We start from the raw sequence: 12,877 nt of genomic DNA, 5'->3' as shown, positions 1-12,877 counted from the left end.
AGTCTTGAAGATACTTTCACGCGCAAACTTTGTTTGCACACACTTGGATAAAGGATTAAACTAAATTTATTATACTGATTTGAAGAATAATAGACAGCAAATTTACTATTACTAAATAGATTTATTATTATTATTATTATTATTATTATTATTATTAAGGGCCTCGCCTACTCCCTATAAGGGAATAAAAGGCGCTAGCTGATTTATTTATTTATTTTATTTATTATTTATATTGCATGACACCTCCAGGGAGTCCAAAGACTCATCGAGGGAGGGTAGAACTCTAGAACTCTCCTGTTCTATAACTCTAGAACATATAAAGGTCTTTTCCAAAGATACAATTCTTTTCTTCTTTTAATCGCGTTACGGAGCGCCTGTCACAGCAGAAGCACTGGAGACATATAAGTGTATGTGTTCTTGAATATCATTGATACATCTTATTACTTTCAGCTGAGTTTGAATGCTGCTTTTATATCTCACTATCATCATACCATGAAATGAAGTTGAGTGAGAATTTGTATTTTTGTTTATTTATTTTTTCAGAATAAAAAACAAATTAAAAAATAAGAAATAAAAATATTAGAATAAAACTTGAAAACGATTTACCTAACATTTAAATAATTTAATTTTATAAGTTGTGCATTTTACCCCATTAGAAACCTAATTAGTAGTTACTGTACTGTATCGGAATCAGTGATGACTAAGCGGGACGTAAATTTTATACTGGTAGAGTGAAAAAAAAAAAATGCATCAACTTTTCGTTTATCTCTTTATTTCAGCCTCATGTTTTTGTTAATGAAACGCTACTTTACACGCTGCTGTCGAATCTGAAAAGCAAGCAAATTTCCAGACTGTAGGTATGTTTTCAGTGAATCACTCAACAATAACAACAACAATAACAACTCTCATTTCTGTTTTGGATTTTACATGAATATATTTTTACGGGAAATAAACGAAAGAACTTTATATTATTATTATTATTATTATTATTATTATTATTATTATTATTATTATTATTATTCTAATCCCTTCAGGGTAGTGCCTCATTGAAGTAGGACTCTAAGATTGTGTTTCTGAGGATGAAAAAATTAATTTAGCTTACAAATTAACTTTAGTCATATATTACTGCTGCCTTGTGTAATTCCTTTATGTGACAATAGGTGGCTCGATGCTTCCTGCGCCAAGTTGTGTGGTGAAATGATTCGGCTGTTGGATGGTGTGCTGATATTCGTTGGAATTTAATTAAAGATGAAGTGGAAAAACTTTGACATAATCAATAGGATTCTACCTTTAGTTATAGTTAAAATGTACCCATCACTCTCCTCATTGTGAAAGTTGTGGTATTCATGGCGTCTTTAATCAAGAATCAGATCTTGAAGCATCTTTCAAAGTGAGTATATATTTCGGCACCTATTGCGACAACGTGTCGCAAATATTGAATCAATGCACATTACACATAATTTCAAAAAACCGATTGCTGCTTTTATTCTTTATCAGTTACCGTATCGATAATGGTTTATATTATGACGTTTAAAAAGTTGAGATTATGATTATATATGATCATATATATTCAGTAAATATTTTTGAATCGTCACTTATATATGTTTGTGCGTGTGTCTTAGTAGTTATTATCACTTATTATATATTATATATCATATCACTTGATAGAATTTTAATGTAGATTATTATTTTATCTGTAGCCAAAGTTCATATATGAGTTCCGGTGTAAATGCCTAGAAATTGGCATGTGGTCATTTCCTACACTGTTTACGTTTTAGAAAAAAAAAAAAAAAAAAAAAAAATATATATATATATATATATATATATATATATATATATATATGTATACTTTCTACATATATATATATATATATATATATATATGTAGAAAGTATTTTACCTTGGGTATAATAAATGTTAAAGATACCAAGCAATTTTAAACTTGGTTTTACTCCATTTCCCAAGTAAGCAAACAGACAAACAAGTCAAGTTTGCGCCTGCAGGTGTTGCAAGTCTAGCTGCCCCTGCACGTAGTGCAAGACCAAGACCAAAACAAGTTACCATAAGGTGTTTTAACTTATTAAATAAAAATCTCAGGAGGAGATATAAAAACCAGGTTTAAAATTGCTTGGTATCTTTAACATTTATTATACCCAAGGTAAAATACTTTCTACATTTATATCTCCTCCTGATATTTTTATTTAATAAGGTTAAAACACCTTATGTTAACTTGTTTTGGTAAAATACTTATAAGCTCTGTATTACTAAAATCTTGGTATTTCTAGCCTGGCTCCGACTAATGAGATCTCAAAAAAGGTCGAAACCGGTCTGGGTAGTGGCCTCTTTGCCTTTAATTTAATATCTTGGTATTGGTATTTCTAGCCTGGCTCCGACTAATGAGATCTCAAAAAAGGTCGAAACTGGTCTGGGTAGTGGCCTCTTGCCTTTAATTTAATACAAAGCATCATCCATCTCCTCCAGGAGATGTGCTTTACATTAAGGGTAAATATTAAGATTAGTGATCAGAGCTTATTCTATTTTTACCATGAGTTGCCTTGGTCTTGCACTATGTGCAGGATCAGCTAGACTTGCAACACTTGCAGGCACAAACTTGAACTTGTTTGTCTGTTTGTTTACTTGGGAAATGGAGTAAAACCAGGTTTAAAATTGCTTGGTATCTTTAACATATATAACATATATATCTTTAACACATACACACATATCCATATATATAGATTAATTCCTAAATTCAAAAGTTATTAGGGTTGGGGGTCTGGAATGATCATAGTCACTGGTTAAGCAAGCTCATAGTCAGTGTGGGTATATTCCATCATAATTTGCATACTGCAGAAATATGCAAGATTTAGGAATGTATATGTATTTCAAGGATTAAATTCCTAAAGTAACCTCAACTTTTCATTTATTATTTAAAGGGTAAAGTTTTTTTTAGTTTCTTCTGGTTTCTGTTATAGAATGTATTTATATAATTTTGAAGAGGATGAGTGGAGAAACTTTCTATTTGACACTTAACATGCCTGAGACTCGACAATTAAAATTCAAAATTCTTACTACTCAAGCTTCAAAACATGAGCAAACAAAAGTTTACACATGAAGTAACATTGCAGCATCATTCTTTCAAGTATCATGAAAAAAACTGATCTCGTACCTTTCTAGGAATGGACCCTGTGTGGACAAATAATGGTAGTTGCAAGTTCAGTATTGCCGAGTGTAAGCTTTTGAAATTCAGTAAGCAAAACCAAGATGCTGTGATTCATTTCTTGTGACTATAGTGAAGAAGATTGTGATGGTTTAGGACTTGAAATTTAGATCCCACATTGACATTGTCCACAAGTATTTAATGAGGCCACTATGGATGATTTTATTTAGATCTGGTATCTTGATTTTCAGGGTCGTGGAGATGTTTGGAGACAACATCCAAAGAAGGGTAACCGAAGGAGTATTATTTTTCAGTGTTAGATACGATGTTAGGCTGCCATCTAAATCTTAAGAGATAGCTTTTAGGACAATAGTTGAAATATCTATGTGTGTGTGTGTGTGTGTGAGGAATTATGCCTGATAAGAAAAGATTATTTGTAGAGTGAAAATGGAAAAGAACAAGAGGTCATTCATTGAATTTGTATAAGAAGGATAAGAGTAGTCATCACTTAGTTTTTCAGGTTTTTGCAAGGAAATGAGGCTAGGCAATAGAACATTTTTTCCGATAAAGGATCTCAATTATTCAGCTGAGTTGCAAGTATTCTGTACCACTACAGTCAGCAGATTTTCAAATGCAAGTGCAGATATTAAAGCTGACATTTGGTGATGAAAAAATATGAAGTATTTTAATAAAATATAATACTATCTGGTACATGAATCAGTACCTGAAGCATACAGACCTGCAAAGTCCTGCTGTACCGAAAATTTTTAAAATATGTCAACCATCATAACTTCTGTGTCAGTGAATGCAGAACATAATTCTGCATTCACTGACTGTTAATGAATTTTTATCAAATTGTATTCCTGTAATTTCAGGAACAAAAACTTGGGTTTAAATATAAAAAAATTCAAATATGGATAATGTAAATGCCAACCGACAGTGCTGTTTTGAGAACAATGGTTCAGATTTCGATAGAATAATGATGAGACATGCTTCTTCATGTCTCATCATTATTAATGCCTTGGATGAGCAGAAAGAGGAATATTGTTTATATCTGAGATTAAATTGCACTGCTGAATCTCAGTATCAGAAGTATTGTGAACTGTTTAAATGTCATGTCTCCATAATTGCAATCTATTTTCTTAACATTGCAGCAGAAATTACGTATTAAATAAAATTTGAAGTCCTTTTATATGTGGCAGGCAGATTTTATGACTGTCCAGTAGTGAATATTTCCATTTTTTTTATCTTCTAAGTGTGGGTGATAGATGGAACTTTTTTTTTTTCATTAAAAGGTCAAAAGTCACAGAATTCCTAATCACATTACAGACTATCTTAGAAAGTGAAAATTGCATGTACTATGTGAAAAAAATGAAAGTAAATGCATTTCTCCATAATGGATATGTATAAAAATGCACAGAAATGTTGCTTTTCTGACATTTACAGAATTTAAGAACAAAAAATAATATTGTACATCTATTCCATCATTTATTCAGTAGGGGACAGTCATGCTGGCTTGGTTGGCTGAGCAGCTAGCAGACTTGCTCTCAATCCAGTATGCTGTGGGGTTTGAATCCTACTATGGACATAAATGTTCGATGATCTTTAGATGGGAGATGAATTTCTAGTGTGAGACTACCATTATGAAATGACTTGAATGCATTCCATGTTTATGCTCTAGAGTAGTTTCCGTATTAGGTAAAAACAATAAAAAATTGATATACAAAAAATAAGCCCCTAGTGCACAACATGGTACTAATGTGCTACAGTTTAGAACCCTTTCATAGGCATGAGCCACCTACCCACACACACATATATATATAATACATAATACATAGTTCTTTAAAAAAAAAAAAAAAAAAAAGGTGCTAGTACTCATTCTTTGAAAGCAAGAACAATTGAAAGTTAAAGGGATATGAAAATAAAAAAATTATTTCCCAGTATTAAAGCATGATAATGTTTTTAGAAAAACCCGGGTTTTTCTAATTTAATTCTACCAAATTGCCGACCCCTCCCTCCACACATTCAATAGTTTTCGGACATCGCATAAAGAAGAAAAGCCGCAACACCCAGAAAAAGGTATGTGTAAATTTCTCTTCCTTATGCTACATATACGTTTTGGTAAACTTACATCTACAATGCCCTAAGAATCCGTGAGTAAATAGCCAATGACATTTAAACAGGGGCACTCTGAAGCAGGCAAAATAGCCGAAATTATAATAGTTTATTAAGAGGAGTAACATGGGAGTTTTCCCAGAAATAATATACATAATTTTACTTATTTTTACTTAATAATAACATAATTTGTTATTATTATATAGGCATCTCCATGAAGTCTAAAAACTCATTGCGGGACACCCAGTTTGTCCACACAACCTATAATACCTCTCCTTGAACCCATTAAGAGAGAAAGCACTCACAACTGACTGTGGCAACCCTCATTCACAATTCTCAAAGCAAACAATCTAGTCCTCATGCCCCCTACTAACCACATCTTTATTCAACTTCCAGGGATGACCACTTGTTCTGGTCCCTTTAGCCAAGTGCTGAAACATTTCCCCACCATCTATCCTATAAAATCCTTTAAGCAACTTAAATGTTTCTGTCATATCCTCTCTTTTTCTCCTATCAACCAACTTCTACAATCCACATACTCTATCCTTATAGGGAACACTCCACAGGCCACTCACCATCTTGGTCACTTGCCTCTGAATCCTCTCCACTGTTTCCCCCCCCCCCCTCCTCCTCCAAGAAACAGGAGACCAGACTTGAGCACAGTGATCCAGATGTGAACGTATCAATACCTTTTAAAGAGGAATGACAACTTTCTTATCTCTACTTGTTAATGTTTTCTTCAGTAGCAAAGTAATCTTATGAGCTGGCTACCTTAGGAACCTTAGCAATATATCTTCTGAACTTTAACTCTCTGTCTACCATCACCCATAATCTCTAGCTTCATCTATTTCCTGGAGTAACAGTGCCATCAATGTGATACACAGCTTGCAATCTACTTACTTAATCCTCTTCACCTGGGAGCATAGGTCTTCCACCACCATTTTCCACCGGACTCTGTTTTTTGCTTCTGCTTTTATTTGGTTCCAGTTTTTATTAATATTTGTTATTTCTTTCAGTATTGTTCTTTTCCATGTTTCTCTTGGCCTTCCTTGTCTTCTTTTACCCTCTGGGTTCCAATCTAGATCCTGTTTTACTATTATTTTATCTTCTTTCCTCAACACATGCCCCAACCATCTCCATTTCCTTTCACGCATCTGTTGCAACATGGATTTCTGGTTTGTTATCTGCCATAGTTCTTCGTTTGATGTTTGTTTTGGTCAATATATTCCCAGTGTCATTCTTAGACACCTGTTTAGGAAGACCTGAACATTGTTACCTATCTTTTTGTTTATCATCCACGTTTCTGATCCATACATTAGTATTGCCTTTACATTTGAGTTAAATATTCTCATTTTAGTTTTCATAGACAAATTCTTGTTTTTCCAAATATTTCTAAGTTTGTTGAAAGTTGAATAAGCCAGCTGTTTCCTTCTATTTATATCTTCAATAGTTCCTCCTTTTATTGATACTATTGAACCAAGGTATATAAATTGTTCTACTTCTTTAAGCGGTATTTCTTCTATTGTTATTTGTTTATTTTGCTTTGCATTTATTTTTATCAACATTATTTTATTTTTATTTATCCTAAGACCAACTTTTTTAGCTGCTTTTACAAGTGTTGTTTTTTTGTTCTATATGTCGGTGCTTCTGTTCAGGTATTCAAGTTATTTCCTATATCATTTATGTACAAATAAAACAGCGGTGGTCCCACCACTGAACCTTGTGGCACACCACTAGTCACCTGTTTTCGCCTTGATTCTGCCCCTCCATGTACCACTTTTTGATATCTGTCCAGCAGTGACCTTCTTATCCACTTAACCAGCTTGTAATCTATTTAACCCAAAATGCATAACTTAACATTTCTCCCCATTAAACTGACACTCATAATCTTTTGCTCACACTGACAGCCTATTTAAATCGTCAAACTCTCCACATCGTCTTGATTAACTATTACTCTACCTAATTTCACATCATCTGCAAACAACTGAATTATTTCTTTCGGGTTATTTCCTATATCATTTATGTACAAATAAAACAGCAATGGCCCCAGCACTGAACCTTGTGGCACACCTCTAGTCACCTGTTTTTGCCTTGATTCTACCTCTCAATATATCACTTTTTGATATCTGTCCAGCAGCAACCTTCTTATCCACTTAACCAGTGTCATATCCATCCCTGTTTGTTCTAATTTGCATAACAGAGTTCTGTGTGGTATTCTGCCAAATGGCTTTGTAAAATCATTGTGCAACATTTCCTTTATCCAACTCAGCTGTACTCTATTATAAAAAGTTTATAAATTATTAAGGCATGAAAGATCCTTCACAAAGCCATGTTGATTTTCATACAGTATCATATTTTTATCTACCCATTTTAGAATTTTCTTTTTTACTAATTTTTCTAGTATTTTTAACATCATGCCCAAGATACTGATTGGTTGATAATTTGCTACTGTTCAAATCCTTATGCAAAGGAATAATTTTGCCCTCTTTCCACTCCCTTGGAACTCTTAACTGGCCTATAGCAACAACCAACTGTATATTTTGTCTTCCTGGTCTTAATCCCACACCAGATTGCTTCAAATGAACAGCCAACCTTCTGCCTATTTCCTGTTCTTTTTGGTTGCAATTCATCTGCTATCATCAGCAGTACTCCTCCCCCATCCTATCTTCCCTGAAAATACTAAACCCTTCACATTCCATCCTTGTAACCACATCATCTGCTATTAGCCAAATCACACTAATGCCTGTAAGTTTTGCCAAGGTTGCACTAACCAATGCCAGAAACTCCTCCCTCTTGTTCCTGATACTTCTGGCATTAGTATATAGAAACGGCAACATCCCTTTAGTCTCCCACCCACCTTTACTTTCTGAATTGACTAACCTATTCAATATTTTTGCTTGAGGGACTGGATTTCTCACCTGGTCATTCTCACACTCACTCACTTCATGGGTGCCTTCATTCAAATTCACTTGCTTTCACCCTAATTGCTTAATTTTCCCTGAATTTGTACATCAGCATGCTCAGTGAACAAATCTTTCTCCAGACGCCTAACACCAAAACCATTCAGATGCAGTTCATCCATATTGTACAAATCCTGTTTTCCATCAAACAGTGATCCATAAATTCTACATCATTCCTTCTGCACAATTTTAATAAAAGCTTTATATAGCAAATATTAAAAAAATTATAAAGGAAATATCTGAACAATATACATAGTGAAAAATTCAAATTTCATTAAATAATTATGCATATTTGAGTACTATTTAAATCTGTAAAGAATTACTGGATGTTACAAATTCTTAAATGTTCATCTGTATGTCAGATGTCACTGTTAATAATTTGTACACATATGACATACCATTGTGCACTGTCTCAAAAAAAAATGCAGTGTGTGTGTGTATCTATGTATGTACACACTATCTACCAGTAATTGTCCAGACACTTTATCGATATACAGTTAATACCAGCAGGCAAACCCTAATATCAAGTATGTCTACCTTGGACTTTGATTACCTCCTGCTCCCTTTGGGGAAGGCTTTCCACCAATTGCAGCAGACATTAGGTGAAATTGTCTCTATTCCTCCATCAAAGTAGGCACTGAGTTCAGTGACAGATCAAGGACATGCTGCTCTGGACCTCAATCACCACTCCAATTCGTCCCACAGGAGTTTGATGGGGTTGAAGTCAGAATTCTGTGCAGGTTAGGGCAGTCATTTAACACTCATCTCTTCATACCATTCCATAACCAGCCGCAGCTTTGTGGCATGGGACGTTGTTGTCTTGATAGTAACACGGATCCATTCCATAAAACTCCAGTTTAGGCAGCACCTGATTATCCAGAATATCAAGGTGCTGAGCTGCCTTTATGGAACCATGGATATATTCAGCTGGTTTGGAGTGGGACCACTGGTCCCACTCCAAACCAGCTGAATGTATCCCACACCATTACTCCACCGCCAAACTTTACTGTGGGTACAACACACTGTGGTAACAAGTGTTCACCAGGCTACCTCTACACAATGGGTCTTCAAGGCATGGCCTGCAGGCCACCTGTGGCCCACAGAGCTCTTTGCTGTGGCCCTGAATGCCAACAGTGGCAAGTTCTTTCCTAATATCCTTATTTTTGATGAGATACAACCACTGATGCCATCTGCTCACTCCATTAATCTTTCTCAGAACTCTCATATCAGTAGTCTCTGGTCTTTGATCAAGTATTTTATTTCTAATCCAGCTCTGGAATACATAAGTTAAAAATGTTTTGAACACTGACTTGATTTAGTGTTTTGACTAAATATTCTCTTATTAAATATAAATTTATTCAGCTGACTTCCTACCATACTGGCTTTGTTGATTCTGTTGTCTATTTCCATATTAAATTTGCCATCTTCAGTAAAAATTGTGCCTAAATAGCTGAAATATTTTACTTGTTCTATAGGTTCTCCATTCACGATGTAGTTGGTGTTTTCAATGTTTCTGCCTATTTCCGTCATCTTTGTCTTGTTATTGCTGGTTTTCATACTAAATTTATTATAACAATTTTTCAATTTAGTCAGGGAATCTTGCAAACTTCTGCTAGATTTATTTAAAAGTATAACGTCATCTGCATAAAGTAGAGCTGATATTAACATCTCCAATTTTGATATCAGGTTTAATACCACTTTCCTCCGTAATGTGATCCATATAGATAATGAATAACAGAGGGGATAATGTACATCCTTCTCTGTCACCAGATTTAACATCAAACCATTTTCCTGTACTTCAATTCTAACTGCTGACTTACAACTTAAATAAAGACTAAGTACTGCTTGATATAGTGCCCCATTGACACCATATAACTAGCATTTTGAAGAGCCTTGTCTTATGCCTTTTCCAGATCAACAAAACTTAAATACAAATCCTTATTATATTCCCAAGATTTCTCAACTATTTGTCTTAAAGTGAAAATATGATCCAGACAACCTCTATTTAGCCTGAATCCAGTTTGTTCTTTACCCAGCTTCCCTTGCACAATTTTCCTTAGCCATTTCTCTGTAATTCTGATATTCTGTTTTATTTTCCTTTTTCTTTTTATAGATGGGTGTTATGAGAGCTCTGCTGCAATCCTCTGCAATTCGAGCTTCTGACCAGGCCTTCAGAATTATGCAATGCATCATCCACTGAAAAACTTTTATACCTCCATATTTGAACATTTCCACATTTTAGGGTTTTGATGCCTTTTCTACTTCAAGTATGCCTATGTATTCCTGTTGGGAGTTTTCTACCATCATGCTTACATTGCTTGTTTCATTTAGCAGTCTTTCAAAGTAATTACTCCAGACATCAAGAATATCATTATCTTCAGTTTTCATGCACCTTTATCATTTCTGATTCCTTTCATAGTACTTTTTCCTCCAGGATTCAGAGGTGAGTGTCCTGTGAAATGTTCCCTTTGAGGATAGATTGAAGGTGTATAGATTGCAATAGTTTGTTGATAGGAGAAAAAGAGGGGATACGATAGAAACATTTAAGTTGCTTAAAGGATTTTATAGGATCATTATTATTATTATTAAGAGAGATTTCCAGGGAGTCAGGGACTCATCAAGGGTGGCCACATACTACACGCACCAGCTATCATACTTATTCTTGAATTCATTCACACTGCTTGCACTTACAACATTCAATGGCAATCCATTCCAATCATGCACCATTCTATGTGAGAAAAATCTAGCCCTCATTCCTTTTTTAGCAGCATTCTTTCTTAGCTTCCAAGAATGCTATGTTGTCCTTTCCCCACCCTCAATAAATTGAAAAATTCCATCAACTGAAATCCTGTGTGACCCTTTCAGAAGTTTGTAAGTCTCGATCATATCACCACTCTTTCTCCTATTTGCTAGTGTCTGCAGTCTACAAATTCTCAATCTGTCTTCATAATCAGTATTCCATAATCAGGATTATGGAATACTGATTATGTATTCCATAATCAGTTTATGTATTTCTGATTATGGAATAATCAGGAATACATAAACTCTCCTTTGCACTCTCTCCAATATATCAGAATCAAAACAGAAACTAGGATACCAGACCTGTGCACCAGAGTCCAAGTGAGGTCTTATCAAGGCCTTGTAAAGAGGCAAAATGACATCCTTATCTTTACATGTGAATGTTTGTTTCAGCATTACAATTATCTTTTGAGTTGTATTTGCAATCTTTGCTACATGGTCCCTGAATTTCAACTTCCTGTTTACTAACACTCCAAGATCCTTACCTCATCAGATTCTTCAAGAATAATCCCACCAATATAATAAGACATTGGATATCTAATTCCACCGAAGTGCATGAACTTTACATTTACTGCTATCCATTTTCCCATGCCCACAATTCCAGCCTATTCAAATCATTCTGCAAATACTGCATATCAGCAACATTCCTGATTACCCCACCTACCTTTACATTATCAGCAAATAGCTGTATGTCGCTTTTCAAATCCTTCCCAATATCATTAATATATAGATTGAATAACAGTGGACCAAGCATTGATCCTTGTGGTGTTACTTTAAATATTGCAAACTCATATCTAGGGATCCCAGACGTCCCGTTTTTGGCTAATGCATCCCGAGAAAACTTCAGGACAACTTTTTGTTCCGTATTTTAGAGTTCAAGACTGAATAACAAAATTGATGAGTTACAATTTCTATTCTATTACAAACATCGCTCTCTGTCATTACAGGGAACTTAGATGCGTTGTTATTTTCTCAAGACGAGTGATGGCAACACTGTAACAATGATAAGTTTGTTAGAACAGTGTGCATGTGCATTGACATTTTGGTGGGTGCAGTGATATTGACATATTAACAATCTATTTTGTATCTATAATAGTAAGACATTTGAAGGCAACTTAAAGTGGCTTAATGAAAATATGCAGCCTAACAATTGGATTTACTATTTGTTTACTTATACTTAATAAAGTGTGTGCATAGTAAACCTTACCACGCACATACTTGGAAAGTTAGAATCATTTTGTAAGACTGCCATATGTGATGGATGCACATACTAAACTTTCATCCTCAGTCATAAGTGTCCCGTATTTTTTTCCAATGTATCTGGGATCCCTACTCATATCTCCATATACAACTTTTTGATATCTTTCAGTCAGTCATCATTCTTATCCAAAGCTATATTCTCCGATTTAAATAGTCTACCATGCTGTATTCTGTCAAAAGCCTTAGCAAAATCCAAAATTATCATTGTGTATTCATTCCCCTTGTCTAGTTCAATGGTAACATTGTTATAGAATGTGAGCAAGTTGCTAAAACATGACGTTCCCTTATTAAACCCATGCTGTTCATTGTGAAGTAGAGATTCACTGTCAACCAATTTCTTAATGTGAGCCCTAACCAGTTTTTCCAAATTCTTCACCACCACTTCTGAGATACCAATTAGTTGATAGTTGGATACGTCAGTCTTTGCACCACCCTTATGCAATGGAATTACCATACATTCTTTATATTCCTGCAAAATCGTCCCTGTTCTGAGACTCATGTTAAACAGCCTGGTGAAAGGAATAGCCAGTTCAGCTGAACACTCTTTTAGCACACATGTGCTGATATCCCATCAGTCCCTATTACC

General features: G+C 34.7%; 1 protein-coding gene across 1 annotated transcript in view; it reads left to right on the top strand.

Annotated features, from left to right (window-relative positions):
• The first annotated feature begins 1,197 nt into the window (after nt 1–1,197).
• Nucleotides 1,198–12,877, top strand: part of LOC150105975 (bridge-like lipid transfer protein family member 3B) — a 315,418-nt gene continuing 303,738 nt past the window's right edge. The window contains exon 1 of the mRNA XM_090393732.1: nt 1,198–1,390. Within this exon, the coding sequence (XP_090249858.1) occupies nt 1,347–1,390 (44 nt within the window). The 5' untranslated portion in view covers nt 1,198–1,346. The remainder of the gene's footprint in view (nt 1,391–12,877) is intronic.

This window comes from Typopeltis vanoorti, chromosome 6 (assembly GCF_054136105.1).
Source record: "Typopeltis vanoorti isolate ZY-2024b chromosome 6, IOZ_Tvanoo_1.0, whole genome shotgun sequence".
Lineage (NCBI taxonomy): Eukaryota > Metazoa > Arthropoda > Arachnida > Uropygi > Thelyphonidae > Typopeltis > Typopeltis vanoorti.
The sequence above is the reverse complement of the archived record's forward strand: the minus strand, read 5'-3'. Positions and strand labels throughout refer to the sequence as shown.